The sequence below is a fragment of the Dermacentor albipictus genome, chromosome 4 (assembly GCF_038994185.2).
Source record: "Dermacentor albipictus isolate Rhodes 1998 colony chromosome 4, USDA_Dalb.pri_finalv2, whole genome shotgun sequence".
NCBI lineage: Eukaryota > Metazoa > Arthropoda > Arachnida > Ixodida > Ixodidae > Dermacentor > Dermacentor albipictus.
In genome coordinates, this window is record NC_091824.1 from 143,919,525 (window position 1) to 143,941,203 (window position 21,679).

The 21,679-nt window shown below is 46.3% G+C and overlaps 1 protein-coding gene across 2 annotated transcripts in view; it reads left to right on the forward strand.

The window, feature by feature from the left end:
* Positions 1 to 21,156, forward strand: part of LOC139059723 (uncharacterized) — a 169,436-nt gene extending 148,280 nt beyond the window's left edge. Inside the window, exons 2-3 of one of the 2 annotated variants that reach the window (XM_070538160.1) lie at positions 5,805 to 6,207; positions 18,926 to 21,156. In XM_070538160.1, coding sequence (XP_070394261.1) covers positions 5,805 to 6,136 — 332 coding nt within the window. In that variant the 3' untranslated portion in view covers positions 6,137 to 6,207; positions 18,926 to 21,156. The remainder of the gene's footprint in view (positions 1 to 5,804; positions 6,208 to 18,925) is intronic. The other variant, XM_070538161.1, reaches the window with a different exon arrangement.
* The last annotated feature ends 523 nt before the right edge of the window (positions 21,157 to 21,679 follow it).

The window sequence follows — 21,679 nt, forward strand, 5'->3', positions numbered from 1 at the left end:
ACAGAAAAGAACACAAGACACAACGACCTCACTCGCTAATAAGGCATTGGTTCTGTTGCTCGTGCTATTGTCTACGCAGCAGCCGCATTGTATTGCTAAATTGGGCACATTTTTTTTCCACTATGCCTAATTCTCTGAATAACAGGTAGGCTAGACTCACCATAATTGTATTCATTAGCCACTGCGCAGACTTCTTTGTCCTCTCGTTTCCGTTTGAAGGGCATGTTCGCTTCTTATTCATTTGCCAAAATCAAAGGAACGCCGCGCATAGAAACATCTTTATGCCTTGCGATTGTCTCAGAGATGCCTTAGCGTCGTACGCCTCCCCTAAAACGGCTTTTCTGAACTCGGCTTTTTCATTGAGCGTGAGTGCCGCTGAATTAGCACCTGCTTTGAATCTGCGGGCCCTGAAAAGATTACTTTGCGCAGACGGTCTTTTTTTTTTTTGTCCTCGCTTCGCAAGACTGCCAGTGAGAACAAGCCTCCCTGCAGAGTTATCGAGTAGGCGAAGTTCACTTAGCTTACGCCCCGAACAATTCTGGCATCATGTGTCTGAACGAAAATTTCATCATTCTCGAAGAAAAGTTTCACTTGGCTTGAAAAGCGCCCCGACTACGTAGATCCAAGTTATAAACCAAGGCCAACTCGTCATACAGATGATTATGGCGCATTATATTGAGCGATTGTCCCCATCACAAGAACAGACACATTGTCTCTGCTATTTTAGTCATAAACTAAGTATGCCGCTATCTTTTACCTCTAAGAAGAGTGGAACTTGTCAGTTTGCTGAAGAACGACAATATAGGCTCCTCGCGTATATTTCGACAAAAAGATGTGCTGCAAGAATGTTTCTTTTCGTGCAAACCAGCATTACGTGACTAACGGCCGTGCAGCCTGTGCGATCGAAGAACGACCCTATCATTAAAGAAAGCGGAAAACTAAGCAAGTAATGCTGTAGTGTTCTACAGGTGCTGACACAAGCTGACCAGCAAGCTTAAAGCTAAGGACATGGACACAAGTGGCTCACTACGAAGCTAAAATGTGCCGCAATTGCCTACATGTTCTCTGTGTTCATTGCGAATCAGTACAAATGGAAATATAACAGCTTCCCCTGATGGCGAGAAAAACGGCCCCAAATGATGACTCTAGAAATTGACTACATGCCCGTGTTCATTGTGAATCACTACAGATGGAAATATAACAATTTCCCCAGAGAGTGAAAAGAACGGCCCCAAATGATGACTCGAAGCGAGATGTAGGTGAGTTTAAATGCCATCGAAAAAAATTGCCAAAAGCACACGCCATGAGATAAACAGAAATAATGCGGTAGTTATCATCACAGAAACTAAAATTAATTGTACAACCTTGCATGAATCGCCAACCGTCTACATCGCAGCGGGCACGCTAACAAACAGGAATTTTAACTTGACTGGCGTGTGCTGCCGAATGCCAGGACGACAACTCAAGTATAAGCGGGTCGTGCATTGGCTTGAACAGCGGATTCGTAGAGAAATTGGTAGGACAGTGCCCATGCTTTTGACGACCGCCGGTGACGTTACAGTATAATCATTATTCAGCCTTATCAAGCGACGCTCCGTCGAACTCTTGACTACATTGCATGTAACCAAATCGATCTCACCGAAAGAACTTCCGCAACTGAAGCAAAGCGACGAGACAGGCAGTCTGACAAGTGAAGCATAGATACTTCTTTCGCAATTCTGCCATTCAGTTCCCGCGTAAATATCTATGTATAAACGACTAATACAATGAGGATATTTAATAGAAGAATGGCAATTTCAAGCACTGAAATGAAGACAACAAAAAATGTGTTTCCCTCCCGGTTCTGTCGGTAAATATGCCTTTTCCACCCTTGTAAACAAAGAAATTTACACACGAGCAGCCAAAATATTGACTCTGCGGACGCCTCTTGTTTTTCGTCGAATCTGTAGAGGTAAACATTAAGTAAATTGCTTTGTTACGTGGCGGAGCCAAGCTTGTCTCACGCCCTCGTGGCCACCGCAAAAACAAGCCGAGGGCCAGGTGCGTCAATTTCCGCCAAAGCAATCGGTGTAGCTTCCACCAATCTCGCAACGCAGTAGCGATGAACCTTCACTACATTCCGGAACAGTGGAAGCGCTCCAAACCCCAGTGTACAGCGAAGGCGGAAATTGGATTGAACTGCGCGCACCTTTGAGTCTGTCCTCCTTTGTTCAATCTTCTACTGACGCTCTGCACAAGGGCGTCAATAGGAGCCGACGCAGAGCCATCTTACTCTCCTGGTTGTCCTGTCGAGCACGACAGAGGTTCCAGCACTTGGCATTTTGCGCCCTGCTGCGAAACCTCCTCGCTGACCCGGCCGAGTTTGCTTATGCAGATGTGAAGACTGCTTGTGCAGACACCAACGCCAGGTATTCTCTCTCGCAGTAGTTTTCAATGGCTCAGCGTAGTCTGTTTACGCAGATCTAGGGATTGTTCGTGCACGTAAAGCAGTGCCAGGCATTCCATTGTACGACAGCTTAAAGTAAATTAAGTTAGATCCGCAATCTGATCATGATGCACGCCATTGTGAGGGACTCCTGGTTAATTTTGATTACCTAGGGTTCTTTAACGTGAACCTAAATATACCAACGCGAGCGTTTTTGCAAGTTGCCCCCATGAAAATGCAACTGGCGCTGCCGGGTTCTAACTCCCGACCTCAAGGTCAGCAACGCACCACCACCACCACTAAGCTTCCGCGGCGGGTGTTCCACAGCTTCGAAGCTGCAAGCAGGTACAATACTTGACAATACTTGGCCCTATTGCCTTGTATATTTATATAAATATATAACGACAATGCGTAGAAAATAGCAGCCAGCAGATTACAAAACCTTGTTTATTCTGGCTGCGTGAGCTCTGTCCTACGCTGCATCCAATGCTAACATTGGAACTAGGAAGAGAAAGGTCCTTGCACTTTTAAGCAAGGTATGTTACCCGCAAGACGTGGATGCGATCAAGTTTAAAGAATTGACATAAATCTTGCGCAATAGTTTGCGGTACGCGCGGGTCATCAAGTCCGTCTTTTTCTTAAAAAAAAAAAGCGCGCATTTTTCAAGGAACCCTTCGGATAGACTGAAACCATGAAACTACAAGTCTTTTCAACTGGCTGGGGGACATTTGCAATTGCGGTCACTTATTGCAAGCACAAGTGCAACGCTCCACTTTCAAAAGGCGATTTGACCATTTCCCACAGTGAACGCGAATTTTATTGAACGATAAGGGGTAAATAGGGGCCTGATCTTTGTTGGTCAGAATCATATGAAGTCAACAGGCAATGAATTCGAAGAAAGCATAGGGCACACAACTTGTTTTGAATTACGTAAGTGTAATAACGATAAAGTAAGGAGAAACGAAAGTGAACAAAAAGAATACAACTTGCCGAAGATGGGATCTCAACTATCACGAAAACTTGAAGCGCTATAGACACACAGCACGCAGAAAAAGAAACACACACCACACGCGTCCGCTGTGTAGCGCGTGTGATGTGTGTTCCTTTTTTGACGTCTTGTGTGTTTATAGCACTCCACGTTTTCCGAATAACGCATTGCCAACTAGCCCCCCTATCCATCTTTTTGGGATCTGAACCCGTTTTGTCGCATTACGCTTGCGATGCTCTTATCAACTGACCTACAGCGGCACCGTCTTCAGTCCGCTTTCTTGTATCCTATATGTGTACTAGACCTAGAGCCAGCGTCACAACTCATTGACATGGCGGCATATCGAGAACATCGTTTCTACGGGAGGCGTCACATAGCACGTGAGCTTTGGAGAAGGCAACAGGTCAATAAACCCTGTTGAATGAATCAACAATGAATGAATCAATGCTGCTTGAATCTAGACCCTCGCTATGTAATGAACAAGAAGAGGAACTGCCCGACTATTGTTAGTCACAATCATGTGAAGCCAACTGACAATAAAACCAAGGATACTATAGGGTCAATTACGTGCTTTAATTGAAATGTAGGAATGATACAGTAAAAGGAAATGAAAGTGAACTAAAAACAGAAACTTACTACCAGGGATACTCAAACCGACGCCTTCGCACTGTCACTTGAAAGGGAGAGAGATAGCAGACACGGGGAAGTTAAGCAGAGAATACGTATGGTCGGCATCATCTACTGAGAAAAGAAAAACTGTGTGTTAAAAATAGGCAGAAAGAAAAAAAGTCAGATGGAAAAGGAGTAGCCGGATAAGTTGGAATAGGAACGGGATAAACTGAATCCATCATTCAGAAATACCCCAAGTATAGCGTGTGTGGGCATGTGTCTATTGAAATACGGAAGCATCGTGCCACCCGAGGACACAACGGGAAGAAACGGGCGTGGTTGGATGCATGCAACGCGACGGCTTCCCTGGAACCGTCCGCGCCCTCTGAAATATGAAAGCAGCATAAAATACGACGGTGCATGGTGAATAAAAGGACACAACAAGCTCAATATTAAGGCGGTGCTTGTCCCGTCCATTTCTTCTCCTGGCGTCTTCATGTTTCGCGCTCCTTTTTTTTTTAATACATGTGTGTGTGAAATAACACATATCAGCTCGTCCACGTCGGCATGCCCCTGTGCAATCTCTGTGGGCTTTGTTTGGGCCGTAGACGGGCGGATTCTTCGTGTATAAGGTGGCAGTTGAACTTCGCATTTCCTATTGCAAGTTTCTCTCGTGTCGACGACGCCATTGGGTGACGCCGTATGTCTTGCGCTGTTTTAAATGATATCGATCATTTTTGTTTAAGCTTCTTTCTTCCCTTCAAGAAATCTGCAGAAACAAATTGATCGTTAGAAATGTGCTTTGTACACAGAGTATAAATCTCTGGTACTGACAATTAATCGTTATCGGCAACTGCTTGCCACAATGCGTAGCGTTTCTGGCAGCCCCTTGCCACATTGGGCGACGTTACGCAAAACAATGCCGGGAGTAAAAGGCGGTGCCTTCTGCTGATTCTCACATTCTCGTTGTTTTCCAGAACTCCAAACGCTACAAAGTTCCGAAGTATATTTTCGTTCCCTTATGGAAGCGTGAGCTGATTGAAAACAACTTGCTGAAGGTGGTATCTGAATTCATAAAGTCGTGCACCCCACTCCTTGAATAGCGGCATCAACAACAAGCGCGAAACGCGAGGACGCTCTGACTTGAACATGGGAGCCATATAGCATACAGGAACATCCGTGCAAAGGACCCAGCGGCACGTAAAAGACTACCCACAAATAGTTGTCGTGTGTTTCTTTAAAAAAACATTGCGCATACCCCATGTGGGCAATCGCCCACAAAGAAGGGCGCATTTGTCCGACCCACATCAAAGCCTGACTCTCTCTACCGTTTAGGGCTTTCGCTAAATGAAGTCTAGAGCCAGGCCGATCGACTAGTAGGCACGAACGGCTCCTGTCGTGTTCGTGTGAAAGCCTTGGCCATCGGCCCAGTCATGCTGAATGACCTCATCAGATCGCCAAACCGGACCCCAGTAAGTGTTTCTCATGGCTTAGTGTGTTAGACATACTTGTAACGGAGCACGCAAATATAGCGCTTGTTCTTCGTGCCCTTCCTTGCAATTGCGTTTTCTGCGCTACATTCCGCTACGAGTATCACAGGGCTCGGATATAGTTCTTCGAAGAGAGACGACGCGGGAACTTCAAGTGCTGACAGCTACTCTGCTGCCACTGTGTAGTTCAGGCATTCTGCACCAGGGGAACAGTCCCAGCTTGAGCCATTGCTCCTTCACACCCATCGTGTATGAGTCTCTGAACGCGGGCTTGTCTCTCTCTCCGCTGCAGCAGCCGGTGCGTCGTCCGAGTACAACCCGGAGGTGGCGGTGGAAGAGGTGGGTCGCCTGTTCAACCTGCTCTTCCCGCTGGTGCTGCCCGACAAGATGCCCTACACGTGGCCCCGGGGGGCGGCGGCCGCCTCGTCGGTGGACGCCTCGGACGCGGCGCTGGCCCAGGCGGCGGCCGGAGGAGGGTACGGCGGCGGCCAGCGACGGAGCCCCGACGACCCGGCGTCGCGCGCCTCGTCGCTCAACCTTCCAAAGCGGGGCGAGTCCGAGTGTCTGAGCCGCTGCATGAGCCAGCGCAAGCTGCACCCCATCCAGTGCCTCAACATATGCTGAGCCCCCGGCGGCGGCGCCACCCGCGCAGCCGCGCCCGGGGCTCTCTCTCTCTCTCTCTCCATCTCAACCAGGCGAGTGGACATTGCGCTTCGAATTTGGCAAAACGAAAGGTTTCGCAATGGCGCGCTGTTGGGCCACTAATTGGTTAGCTCAAATTGTCAGTGCCGTGAAGCATGTCGGTCCTGTGACGTATAGGGGACATGTCGGAGTGGTCTCGGCACGTAGCCTGCAGCTTCACCATTCGGCGAGACGGGAGAAACGCTTGTCTCCCAGATAGGCTCTCCGGTGACTCGTGGAGCATTACCTCATGTTTGAAATAGCGTTGTGTTATGGCCGGCACGGAACTAAAATAAAATGCAAAACGACGGAAAAAGCGCTGCTCGTGATGCCTTATCATCATGCCGTATCAGTTCTATAGCACCGCTCCTCACACATAAATCAGTGCCAACTCGCCCAGTTTACTATTCTTCTTAAGCATTACCTTCGCTAGGAAGGTCTAGATACTTCGTTCGACCAGCCTTTGACATACAGAGCCACTACCCTTTGAACGCTTACGAATAACTAGCCCAATCTACCTAAATCGGTATACCATCGCATCATGGATTGAACACCTCAATTTCGCTGCATAGAGACATTTGTCTGGCAGCCCTCTTCTTTTCCCTTCTAAAATTGTTCGTGACTCAAGTTTTATGGAGGCAATCAGCACACACTTTCGCCAAGCCACATAGTTTACCACTGTCGCTTCAGAATAGCTGGAATTTTAGAAATGACAGCTAGAAGAAACTCTGCAGGCGCAAGGGTTGCATTTTTGCTACTAACTGCCTACGCAGTATTCTACGCTATAAGTATTGAAAACGTCACGTTATAAACTGTATCAACCGTTACAGAGTAAAAATAATAACTTTTATCGTTACTATGCCCTTGCAGCTACGCATTCATTCAATAAGTTTACCTTTCGTTGAGTGGATGGCTGCATCTTGGAAAAAACACTCTTAACGAATTTACATGGTATTCCAATAAAACATTGTCTATTGTTAGTATTCAATGAGTGATAACATCTCCGTTATCTCTCTCTCTCTCTCTCTCTCTCTGTATATATATATATATATATATATATATATATATATATATATATATATATATATATATATATATATATATTCCTTCCTGCCCTGTCACTCTGGCCTTACTAGCCCGGTCACACACCACGCACCTCTCACAATGTAGTTGCCTCAGATAGATATAGAACACGTGGAATTTTGCACGTCAACGGGTATCTTTTTAACTGTTTTCATTGATTATTGAAAGAATTTGCCATTTCCATTGCGTCCTTCAGTGCTATACCCTTGAACACGTTCATGTCCTTTATTTTACACATCCGTTAATTGTTTCTTTCATTGGCGACACAAACATTTATTCCCGATCAACAACATGGTCAGACAAGAAGCCAAGATCGTCTCAGTGTTATTGTAATGGACTTGTGCAATAAATATTGCAAATGATAGATTGGGAAGTGTCAGGTGTGAACACACGGGTGGTATTTCAGCCCCATTTGGTGTACACGAAAAATGTATGCTGAAAAACTGCAGATATACCTTCAAAAATGGCGAAGGACTGAACCAGTCAAGATTACGGTCAGGTTTGGTAAACTGGAGAAGGAAGCGCAAACACTGTTAAACATTTTATTAAGGGCACAGTAGTTTGTGATTGGTAGACGACATATTTAAGCAGTGAACAAATGCATTCATCTAAGCCATTTATTTATAGCACACCCGGGACATGAGAAGAGAACCTGAAGAAAAATAAAAACGGCTCGCTACGTATTTAGCTCACACTCCAAAGTGATCAACGGCACTTTACTCATATCCTTAAAGAAAAGGTATGTATAGAATTTGAGCTCTTTTGATACTAACATATTTGTGCGAGAGTTGGAGCTGACAAAGAGACTTAAAGGAAAGCTGAGAACACCGCGGCGAGTAACGGAACGTAAAATTATAGTCACACCATTAAGAAACGAAAATACTGCATTATAGATTAGCGATAAAACACCGCTGTGCGTGCGCCGTGCACATTTGCATGGGCGCACTCTAAATATACATACACACACGGCCTAGTTGTACAGCCCCCGCCTCGGCAGCAGGAAGTAGTGGGTTCGATTTCCACCACCGCTAAGCGCCCACTGGTTCAAATGGGCACAAGCGCACCCTGGCCTGACGTTCGGCTTTCTTCGGGGTTGGCACGGCAATTAGGAAACGAGCCTGCACTAGCCTTAAGTTCCCGTCTAAACACTCGTGGGTAGCCTCGCCCTCACCCCCCTCCCCTCCCCTAAAATAAAGGAGCCTGGTGATCCCATGCCCCCATCTTACCGATAGGTGGGTGTCCCTCCAAGCGTCTTGAACTCCCGTAGTTGCCGAGCACCGGGCCAGGAGCGCGCTTGTGCCAATTTTACCGGTAGGTACCTGGCGGCAGTACTCGTCTGCCTCCAACAGCGGCAGCAAAGGGCGCTCGACTATTTCACCAAAGCTGTGGTGCGAACAGGGGCCGCCCAGAGACCCTCGCAAATCTCTATAGGGCCCCCCTTCGAGATGAGAACCCATGTAAACAACCGAGCACCAGGTCGCGGTGCATCTCGACCCATTAGAAGAAGAAAAAAACCGGCGGGTTTCCAGCGGCCCCAGAATACATACACGCACAATACATATATGCATACACACACCATAAAAATAAGAAAAGCTTATCTCGTCTCTCATACTTTGTCTGTGTGCTTTTGGCTGAGCACGTCTGTTAACCACACTGTACATTATCATCAATCGGCTTTAAGCCACGTGCAATACTTCGGTTGTGTGGGCATTCCCTGCCTTTTATTTTCAATTTCCTTTTATACAAAAATGACATCAGAATCGTTATGAACAGCAGCACTATAGCCAAGCTGTGCCTGCAAGGCTGTTCAATGGCTGTGCCAGCGAGTGGAAACCGTGGGAGATGAATGTCTCCCGTGTGCGGTTAGCTACGGAACGAACGGGCGTGTACCCCCTGGGCGCGGACGCATTTTGTCTCATTAACCTCGGTCCGAATTAGCCACACGAATCAACCCTCAATCGACTCACCCGTCTACACTCCGGCTAGGTTGCTTCGCCTATGCTTTGAATGAACTCTGTTTGTTTTTCTTTCGTGCTTTCTTTTATTGCTTTGTTCATTTATTGCGTTTCCCTCCGAGCCTCAGTGCACCTCCTCATCACTACTTTTGTCTTGCATCTCTGGTTCCTTCTTTGATGTATGCTGTTTCTCCGCTTCGAACAACGTAATTGGGGTAATTACCACGAACAGGCGTTTCCTTTCTTATCAAGTTCCCGCAACCGCGAATGAAAACGCTCCATCAATTTGTCATAATTAAGGGGCCTGAAATGGGGCCTGCCGAGGGTCAGGCTTGATGAAGTTGCGCAATAATTTAGGGCAGCGGTAATGAAAGTTTTTCACTCCCACAAGAAAAGAACTCAACAACCGGCCACCTGCTACGCGCCGTATCAGCCATTGCTCGACGAGTGCTTGCGTTGTGCGCCACACGTTCGTAGTGGCACAAGATGTTCAATGTCCTTCGACGGAAAATAAGCGCACAAGAAGACACACACGAGCAGCCGAGAAAGACACAGGACAGCGCCTGCCCTGTGTCTTTCTCGGCTGTTCGTGTGTGTCTTCCTCTGCGCTTATTTACCGTCGATCCGCAATGCATCATCTGGCCCGTATGCAGGTGTTGTTAAACTATCTTTCAGTGCCCTCTCAACCACTTCTTCGACTATACTACCGCACTCTGCCTCAGGTGGGATATGCCACAGGCTTGTTCGGACTGCGTGCAAGAGTTCAAGCGTCCCGTTCAAATACCTCAGCATTGGAAATATCTGCTGCGTCGTCATTAATGCTCCCTCCTGACTTTTAAAGCTTTGTGTAAGAGCAAGACGCACATTAGGACTAGCGTGACTGGGAGCATTCCCAAAACTTCCCAAACAAAAACAACAGGGGCATTCCGATGTCTGCCAACTGATTCAACGAAGATAATAAAGCTTCCCTAAGTCTGTGCAGGATAAGGGTAAATGAGCAATTTCTTCAGCGTGAGGTTATTACTCCGGCATCACAAAGTCTGTCACCACTATATCCCTCACAACAAGAGGAACATCGCTGCTAACACCATCACTTTGTGGCAGACATGAAGTCCCCTCTAAAACGCTCAGAAAGGCACCTCATGAAAAAAAAATGTCATTAGCCATTTTAGGGCACACTTTTGAAGTTGAATGCGGCTACCCTCCAAGGCCCCTTATGTTTACTAGAAATCTACAGATTTTAGCAGCAACTTTCCGATATCTCCTCAGGTACTATAAGTGTGTAGGAGTGTTTACACACTTGAGCGGCTACAGCGCATGGGCTGCCGGTCAACAGCATCTAGGCACTGCTTTGGTCGCGAGGCCCTACGGTAGGGAGCCCATATGCAAATTGCATATATTGGGTAGATATGCTATGCGTGCTCGGAATGCCATTCGCTGTTCATTAAGTGACTCTTCAGAAAAGCTCGGCGTGGCCGCCCAGCTGTTCAACTTTGAAAACCGGGGACTCCTCCTGACCATGCGAACGCTATACCGTAGTTGTGTGTGTGGGGCTCAACTACACAGGTCGCATGGTTAAGGAGAGTGACGCCAAACCTCCACCAACGAGCATTGCACGCTTTTTGTACAATACGAAAAAGGTCAGCTAATTTTTTTCATTCTACACCATACATGTCTTTCCCTAAAAAAACTTTTACGAGTCATTTTGCTCGTCACAACTGCAGGCCACCTATTGTTCAGGAGTCAATCTAAGATAAGTCAGTTAAAGTATGATCAATGAATCTTTCATACTTGTTTCTTACAGGTATTGCAATGAATAAAAAACGCTCTAAAGATGCACTGTGATGCAAATTGCAGTTGGAAGCACAAGCGATTTCGTGACAGAGGACAGAGGAGGCAATAGCACAAGCAGCTCAAACGCTGCTGATCACCGAGGCTCGTCTTGTTGGCAAATATCCTGAAAAAGCTGATTTGATGGATTCTGACAACGTAAACGTGCTTTGAGTTCTCGCTGAGGACCAGCAGAAGACAGGTTTCACGGCAATGACGCGCACAAAACGTGCTTAGCCCCAGACGCCATGTACACACTATTCATACATTGCTCGAGGCAACGGTAATACGAGTGATCATATTCGAAACAAGTTCGCAAAGCTTTTGGTCGTCTATTTCTTTCATAAGCAGGCATTGATATGCCCCAAATATCCACTCGGCTTACTATTTCGCAAGTACTTCGCGACGAAATTTGGTGCAAAAAAAAAATGGCGCAACCACCAGGAGATACATTATATGTACTTGAGACATGTTCCAATGAGGAAAAGTTATGAACGAAGTATTTCTGGCTCAAAGACTACAAAGCACCATCTATGCGTGCGTGACTTGTTCAAGTGGTGAGGTCGAGTTTCAGAGCATCTTGAAGCCACTATCACGGGGGAAAAATGCACGAAATACTGCGAAACGCAACCTTACTTGACAAGAGCAAACCCACATGCCGTCGCTATGGCATAACTATATGCTATTTTACCCGTGTTTTTATCATGCCAACAATAGTTTCCTTCGAACTATAATTGTACTGCCAGCGTAGTTTTTTTTTCGTATGTGGGCGATGCAGACAGTTTCTTTAGGCGAACTAAAAATTTATTCAGACTGTTTGCGCCCTGAGATTCAGCTCCATTTTTGAAACCTAGGCTCATGCGTTTCACGAACTCCCACACGGAGACACAATAAAATAACGCACAACAGTTTGGTAATCTGCGCTTGAGACGAACAGAACAGAATGTCTCCACTAACGGTAGCGAGTCACCGCAATGAATCATAAGAATTTTGTTTGATGCTGTTTACTTCGATGACCTTTCATAAGTATACAAAAGGTGTAGACAGAATTAAATTTTATGCTGTAATGTAGGCTACCACTACCATATTCTCAGGACCAAGCTAAATATGTTGGTTCGAAATATTTAGAATAATTTGAAAGCGCAGCACTTAAGCGCCCATTACTGCGGCGGGTGTCGGCGTTGTCCCTCGGCGTAACCGAGCGAACGAAGCGAACGACCACAGCGAGAGACGAAAGCGAACACGGAGTGCAGCATTAGAATAAAAGCGTTGTGCCTCACAAGGCTTGCGACGACCGTTACAAGATGGCACCAGAGCAGTGCGCCATTTAGCGCCATCGTCTGTTCACCGATGGCATGCGGCGAGCGCGACGCACGACATATGGGAGAAAACGAGCTGCATGAGCGGAGGTCTGTCTGCCGCGGCTGCTGCGTCACCCACGCGCTGCATGTCGGGATCTCCCGATTAACCAGGCAGACGCGTCACACTCTGCTCCGTTTGCAGCGCGCCGCACGAGACAGACTGTCCGCGCCAGCCAATAGTATATCGTGAAATGAAAACGCGTATATAGCTGCGCTCAAATTTCGCATTAGAGAGTATCGTAGTCATCCGTGAATCTTTTTTTTTTATGTAAAGAAAGATGCTCACCGTAATTAAAAGCTACAGATGTATGCCTGGCTTACGACCTGACATGTTACTCCAGCCATTTGGCGAGAAATGTGACGTGCGCAATGATCGAAAACACAGAGACGGCTCGTGCACCCACGAAGACGTCACATACACACTAAATCTAGTCATAAAGCCTCCTTGCAAAGGTAAAAAGCCCTGTGAACTTCTGCGTGTAACCAAAGGATACTCGCACAGCATTAGTCTTCTTTTTTCATTATCTCAGGTTCACTTATGCATATCCTACTTCATTGCCTTCCATCTACCGGCGTTGCCGTGGTGCTCAGTGTGCAAATACAGCGCTACTCGAAGACCGAGAATAAGTAAGAAGCAACGGGAACGCAACGCATGCTCCATCCGCCTACGCGCTTATATAGTTTCTCCCTCACACGAGTCAGTACTGACGCAAGTTCGCACGTGCCTCTGCATTCTATTTGAGGGACGAAATGCAGTTTCGCAACGTGCTTCCCAAGTGACCGTAGTCAAACATGAACACTTCTGTAAGAATATGCGGCAGTAAAGTATTGCACGCTTAATGCGAGGTCCAAAAAAAACCCCCACCCTAGTGATTTGCATATACTAGTTTGCTTGCTTTTATTTATTTTTTTCGTTTGCCCCAGAGAGCGGTCGAAAAAATAAAGAAACAATAATAAAGTGGCGTCGGAGAACAGAAATTATATCACTACATTCCGGTGTCGGGACATCACCGAAAAAGCCGTCCGTCAGCCAATGCTTCGTTCAATGCACTTAATTTTGTTCTCGGCTGCGAATCGACCTATCGAGTGCCAGGCACAAAAAAAAAACTTTTAAGAAAATCGCCGTTGGCGAATCGTCGCCAGCGCTGGATGCACAGAGCATGACTCGAATGTGCGACGGGCGCTGAGTGTTAGGTACGTAAGTTAACCTGATAGTAGTTCTTTCAATTTCTCTTTAGGGCGAAGCTTTCTTTGCAGCATACGGGCTGTAAAGAAAGCTTCGCCATAATAAAGATAAGCATACGGGCCGTATGGTTATCTGCAATGTAGTGTCAATGAACGGCCTTCAGTTCTGCGTAATAAATAACAATAAGTTACTGCCTAAATCGTGGCGAAACAGCGCGGATGACGCAATGTGCGAAACAGACAGCGTATTGGTGTGTTTCGCCCGCCCCGTCGTCCATGCTGTTTCGCCACAAGGAACGTAAACCAACTGCCCCAACTTACAACCCTGGTATACCTGTCACATATAAAGTCGGCTCATAAGCATCTCTAAAGCGCGCCAACCTCTTTATGAAATAGAGCTTGATATTCAACGACCTAATTATTTGATTTACTTCGATTAAGGCATTTGGTACGGGCCGCTTGGTGTGTGTTCTCTTGGCCAATCCTTCAGAATGGGCATGTTTCACTTTGACACAAGGAATATATAATCTCTAAATGCAGCCACAAGTCGCACTTTTCTGTGCACACACCTGTCATCGCCATTCTTCCCTCGTCAAGCATCACACGTCGCCTTCATCCACGCGACATTGCTGCATAGGTCTCTCACATTGTGCATCCGCACGATTTGATGTTTGCATTCCGGCCGAGCTTGTGAACGCAGTATAGGGCATAAATATAAGAACTGCGTGAGATTAAAAAAAAAGTGAAGGTGAAGGAGCAGGAGCGTAAGCACTCAGTGAGAATAAACGTTGCATGGGACGAAAGTAAATCCAGTTGTATGTATCACTGGCAGTTGTATATCATTTAATTACCCGCTTCACTAAAGCTCTGCCTCCCACAGATACCAAGAGGTGCGTTGGATATACATATTTTATTTCTTCGTCTTCATGAATATTTAACCCACAAACTCAGTTCTATGATTATCATCTCGTTATAAAAAAAATGTACTTTTTTCTTCCTTTAAAAATGAAAAAGAAAGATCGTTCACACTTAAAGCTATGTTCATTGCATATACTTTACCAAAGCCGGAATATAACGTTCTTATGTGCGTCTTCTTGGTGCATGAACAGACGAGCAAGCTTAAAGAAAGCAACCCTCCCCCCTCCCCCTGATCTGTGTTACCTGAAGTTAGTTTAAGCACTTGCACTGATGAAAGCCAGAGCCACTAAAAGTGGGGCATAGAAACAGGAAGTAAGGAGGTTGACGAAGATCACGATCGGAATGTGCACCGCTAATGTTAAGTGAAAAGGCCCAAGGCACACAGCGTAAACACTCAAAACATAGGTTTCGACGTATATCTACCACTAAGCTATGTACAAGCGTTGCTGGCCTTGCCATCTATAAGCAAATGAGCTACCAGTCAAGTGCTCGGCCGCTGTAGGACTTTAATGCGTGATACGGCGATGTCCCAATCTTTCAGGTTCTATAGGATGGCACATGAAATTTGCCGCAGCCGAAATAGTCTCGCAGCGTCCTTTTTCGGTGCTGTTGCTGCTTCAGGCTTTCAACCTAAATTTTTAATGGTGCATGCCTAAATGGTTTTTCCCTTAATAAAGTAAAATGTCGAGCCACAAGACGCTTCTAGCCGCCTACTGGGCGAGCATGTCAGCTTTATTGCATAGCCTCCGTTAGTCCATCATTGCGGCAGAGTACGCCTTCAAAACACACGTTCTCTCGGGAGCGGGCTGTCATACTAGCTTCGAGTTCCTCATATGGCGTTGTTTTTTCCTCACTCTGTTGTACGCTTGATCATTTTGCTTTTTAAAGCTTTAATTTTACACATTCACGAGTAGAGTAAAGTACGCGTAACCGCACTGCGGCGATAAGGGCGCCTTTAATATTTTCCTTGGTTATTATTATTATTATTATTACTGTTGTTGATTCTGTTAGCGTCATAGTGATAGCAAGGCAACTTGGTATGTGAGTTATAGTATTCGGGTGTTTTACGTACCAAAACCATGATTTCATTATGAGGCACGCCGCAGTGCATAGGGTACCCCAAGTTAATTTTGACCCCCAGAGGATCTTTAAGGTGCCCCAATGCACGGGACATAGCCGTTCTTACATTTCGCCCCATCTAAATGGGGTCGCCGGGGCCGGGATTTGATCCCGCGACCTCGTGCTAAGCAGCGCAACACCGTAGCGGCTAAGCCACCACGGCGGGTTGTCCTTGGGATGTTAGTGACCGCTTACCGCGGATGAGGAACGGGACGTAAAGCCGGGCCGAACATCAGGTTCGTCAAAACGACAGGGTAGTTCAACGTTCGCGTACAGCAACGCCACGCATGACGGCCTTCCCGTTAAACCGCTGGACATTTCATTAATCTCCTTCTTTCTCCCCTTCCTTTGCTCATTTTACGTTTCTATCGAACCGTTCCTTTTCCACAGGGTTGGGTACAGCAAACCGATACTCGCTTCTATAGTTACCATCCCTATAGCCTTCCCGCAATCCGTCATGACTACCGTTTGGTGGGCGACATGCAAAGAACCGAAAACACGAAATTGCGCAGTTTCACACACACACAAAAAGCGAGAACACTGGCGTCACAAAATGACGCTTAAAAATTTTAATTAAATTACGGGATTTTAGGTGCCGAAACCACTTTCTGATTATGGGGCACGCCGTAGTGGAGGACTCCGGAAATTTCGACCACCTGGGGTTCTTTAACGTGCACGTAAATCTAAGTACATGGGTGTTTTCGCATTTCGCCCCCGTCGAAATGCGGCCGCCGTGGCCGGGATTCGATCCCGCGACCTCGAGCTCAGCAGCCCAACACTATAGCCACCGAGTCACAAAACCACGCTCGAGCGACTGCGGGTTCCAGGCTCTCTAGACGACAGAAGGTGCCTTCACGCTCTGATGGGTGACGCGTTTCATTCTGGGAACAACCGGACGATGCCTTAACATTATGTTTTTTTTTTTTTTTACATCGCGGTTCTCACAGGAAACGTCGGCCTTCCTAGATGACGTCAAATACGGAAAGTGCGACAGAGAGAGATAGGACGAGAATCCGCGAGATCTAGCTATGATTTACAGCAGAAAGTTTAGCTGCCAAGTGCGTTTTTTTTTTTTACTAATTGCGCAACCAGTAAATCTACTGCGCAAACGCTGAAAGAGATCCAAACACGTAAAGTGCCGGTCTAAACTGACTTATACTTTACTGTCTTTACTAGTTTCATTTCCCTTACATGCATGTGGAGGCGCTCAATTCATCGCTCACGTGCACTTTAGCCAAAAATATAAACCCCGCGCGCGCGCGCGGAGCCCGTTCTTTTTCTTTTTTTTTAAACCAGGGAACGACCACCGGAGCGCGAACCCGGTCCATTATAATATTTCAGCGCGGCTTCTTGGCATTCCACTACTCAAGCGAAGCGCGGCGTTGTTGCTTGCTACTAACGCCACTCTCGGACGCCGGCACCGTGAAAACGGAGGCGGCCGCACTTATCGGAAGCGTGACCTGCACGCACTGCCAGGGTTTGCCGAGCGGGCAATCAATCAAGCGACCACTTTACACCGGAGCACGCCAGAAAGTCCCCAAAGAGTGCATTCTGACGTCACTACCTGCCCCTATGCGTATCCGCCATGCTTTCGAGTTGGGTTGAATCGAAGTGGTCACTGAAGAAAGGTCAAGTGAAGCTGTTTGTCAGATTTCTTAACTTTAAATATAAATGTACTGCATCGCGACATGGATGATATCTCAAGAGCCCGCATCGTTTGGGGCTCAAAAACTGTCGTTCGCAGAGAAAATAAGGCGGAACATGGGAGAGATAACCAGTAAATGCCTGATTATTGACACTTCGACTTTTTCTCTCTCCTATCCTACATTCCTTTGTTATTCGTATGAAAAATAGACTCCTATTTCTGCGCGTGCGCAAGTGTGCGTGTGTGTGCGTGCGCGTATACTTTAGTGCACGCACCTATCCCACTTATTGTTCCGCATCTGTGTTCTGCAAGGAAACGTAAAACATTTCTCTAGTTCCCTCCCTCCGTTCTTCCCTCCCTCTCATTTTTTTTTATTTTCTTCCCTTAAACGCCTTCCCCCGTGAAGGGCAGCAAACTGGACGTGCGTTGGTTGACCTTTCTACGTTTCCTTCCTTCTTTTCCATCCTCTTCCTCATCCATCTCTATTGAGTCCCGTGAACAATGCACTGATTGTGAACACTCCACAGATGCGTCAACACTCGACTGAGTCACGTGCCATGAATGCCAGAGTGAGATTCATGCAATAGGGACGCTAAGAGACATCATTTTGCAAGCGCCATATTTTCTGACAATGGTGAACGGTTACTACTCTTGTGGCAGCCACAGCATGGCTCAGATTTTGTGGTGATTCTTTCCTCGAAACATTGCCCCCCCCCCTCTTTTTTTTTCGTTGACTCTTCTAAAGCACTGCCACAATTATTGCTAGAATATCGCCGCCTTTAAAGGGAGGGGGGATGAAATTGAAAAAAAAAATCTTTACAGAACAGGGCCCCTGCGTGCCATGTGCTTAAGTTTCAGCCATTGGATGCACTATACATAACTATATAGTTTCATCAGCACCTTTGTTATAAATAGTTTCATTAGCCAACCTACCTCTACGCTACAACGGTGCTGAATTTTGTGCAGAAGTGAACATATTATAATTTATTTTGGTTTGAAAAGGCGGCCGTATAAGGCACGGGCACAAGAGCAACGAAAAGAACGCAAATTGTCAATCCCTTTGTGACCCTGTCTTGTATACACTGACTTTTCAAACGAAAATAAACCCTTATTGAATAGCTCAGTTTCGTGTTGGTTCTAAATGTATCCATCCCTTATCAGGTTATTCATAAGCAACTGCAGTGTGTGTCAGTCAACCCTGGTAGGGGTTGTTACTTGAGTTTTCGAAAATAAACAAAAACAACAATAATAATTGGCTTTAAATAGAATACGTCCAGCGAAAATTGCAAAATAAGAATAAATATAAGGGGAAGCATGTACAATGCGTAATGCCAGCGCAAGAATACAAGTTAACATAATACATATCTCCGAACAAAGGAAATAAACCAAACATTCAAATACAGTAATGTACATCGCACTAAAAACAGAACACATTTGCAAAGATATGGGAATAATGAAATATGACACGCTTACCAGCTCATGAGGACACATGAACTAAACCTGTGGCAGCCCTGCCTTTTCTCGCACTTCTAGAAATTGATCGATTGTACGCTGTTGGTGTTATAGGCCTGTTGAGGCTATAGTTAGCAGCGACGCTGTGTGTAACGGAGCTCCTTACCGTTGTTTATTTTCGCAGGTGCCCGGAACCGCACAGGAGATTGCATAGTTCAACGATTCGGACACCGCACTGAAGGGCAGCAGAGAAGAAAGATCCCAGCGCATCCCAGATCCTCCTTTCCGTGTTTCCACTCGTACCGGAGCGCAACAAATGGACGAGTTTCTGTTGTAACGACGTACCAAATACAGTGTATTGGATGAAATGATGCAAAAAAAAAGCAAAACTATCCTGACTTGTGTACAGTTATCAGCGGAATCTAGCCTAGCTTTCAGCCTCTCTCTTCTGTTGATGTCCAGAGTGTTGGTAACCAGTAGGTATACCGTTCGTATCAGCTAAGCCTTTCGGGCGGCCGAGCGCTCACTGTATGAGTATAGGCGTCAACAATCAAACAATCAGTGTTCCGTCATTGTGCGTGAAAGAGAAACCTGCTATGTGTCACGTTGTTGTTGCACAAAATTAAAATATGGTTCGTCGTTATGGGGTGGTTAGACCGATGAGTTTTCTAACCCCTTGTCGCTGTTATACTTAACGGATCCCCTGTTATCGCTCTTTAACATGCTCGTTCGGTCGATGTATCTCCGCACTCATTGCCGCGTTCGTCGTTAACTTAAGGAGCCTAAAGAGGTTGTTGCTTCCCGCGTAATCAAATCTCGAATGTTCTAAACGCAACAGTTACAGTTCACTGCGAGTGGCAGCGTTTACAGCGCAACTATTAACATGTTATAAGCGTTGATCGGCTTTCCAACAGCAGTCCTAGCATTACGAGAGGACATCACAGCCACAGCTCTACAAGAAAGCAGAAATATCGACGCCAGACGAATCGATCAACAATATCTGCTCTTGATGAGACCATCAGACTTGCGGCCCTTAACACAAAGTCTGTGAAGAAAATAATGATCAGGCTATTTCCGTTGAAGAAGGAAAATACAATGTACCTTGGTTCGAAGTATCGTAAGCATTGTGACGCACTTCCGTGGCACTGTTCGCGATATTGATAGCGATCATTATAAACGCTGTCATTTTTATTCCTGGTCAGTGTCGGCCATTGTGGAACACCGGATCAGATACTGGTAGCGCTTAAGAGGTCTCTTGACATTTCAAAGGATGGAATTCCTACATAATCACTAAGGCAAGCGCCCTTTTTTATATTGTATTCATTTGCACCTAATGGAGAGTACCTAGTTCCTTTTGTTGTTCGCGAGCCAGTGCTAAGCGTTTTGCTCACGCAGAGTACCCGATGTAGTACATGAACGCAATAACGTGCGCGTGACCCTTCCTCATCAGCACCCCCTTTTGCTTGTACTTGTTGGCCTACACGCTAAGAATTCAGCGCCTACAAAAGCAGCGTGGTCCCGGTGCTGGCATTACTCTAAGATTCATTGCCGAGCTGGCACAGTTATCGAAGTCACACTCGACTGAACACATTGAAATGAGCCGCTTATCCCGTGTAACACTTGAAGTTTTCATAAACTGCCTGCATGCATTAGATCTGAGCTAGATGTTTATTTTTATTCTATATTCCTTTTTTTCTTCTTCCCCTAGAGTAAATGCACCAGGAAAATAAAGTGAACTGAAGGTGCAGAGGCGGGCGGAAGGGGAGGGGAAAGCTATCCAAAGTGAAGTTCTTTTTTTTTTTTTCATAAAAGGAACCTGGCGCTTATGACGCATTACTTTATTTGCTTTCGCTTTCGGTACGCACGCGCCGATACAGCAGAATTAGCGACCACAACGTATACTCGAAGTTCGCAATACAGACAGACACTGGAATTCCAGTAGGATACGAACGCACCCGATTGAGCGGTGTGATCAGCCGCGGGACGACGTTGACCCCCCGGGGCGTTGATGAGCTTAGCCCGTAGCCAAATACCCTCGCGCGGCGTAGCTCGCAGACGCCGTGTACGCTGCACCGAATAGTGCTGTCTTCATCGTTCCTCGTGTTTCATCTGTCGTCAAACCACGGACAGGGCCGAGTAGATGTCGTCGCACACTTTGTGTCTCTCAGAATGAAACGCGTTGCTTCGTTCTCCCTAGAGAGCTGGGATTCTAGCATCTCGAGTGACCGTATGCGAAAAGCCCCAGGCGCCCGCGTATACTTTGAAGAGCCGGCGACGTATCCGCGACGGGTCATCCTATAGGAGACCTCCGCAAAGCGGAACTCGTCTGCCGTATTCTACAACCTTCAGTCTTTATTTAGTTTGTTTCTTCATGCTAGTATGCGACATGTCTTTCGTTTCAATAAAAACGTTATACCCAGCAAACTTCACTGTGTGTTACGAAGTCACTTCGGCGGGAAATAACTGCATGTCTGAACTAGTTGCCAGTGTTGTCCTTTCTTCAACGTTGTGCCAGTACTGTAAGAGTCCTGAAACGTCCTTATACTCTTTGACTTAGCAGTCACTGAAACTTCCAGCGCACCTAAGGATATGCGGCGCGGTTGGTGGCACTTGAGACTCCACGGTAATATGGCGGCAACGATACGTAGAAACAACGTAAGCGCCATGTATACCAGCATAAAGCATGTCTCCAATAAACGTTTAGTGGCTAAGGTGAAAGCGACAGCAGCAGTCGTCAAAAGAGTAAGGTTCGATTCATGCCAATCAGAGCAAACAAACGTCAAACAAGAAAGAGGGCATATATTATTTTGTTGTCGCACAAGCTCAACAAGAGCAACAGAAAAGCACATCTGACACACACAGCGCTGTGTGTGTCAAATATGCATTTCTGTTTTCCTTGTTCAGCTTGCTCTACAACGAAGTAAGATATGCCGTACCA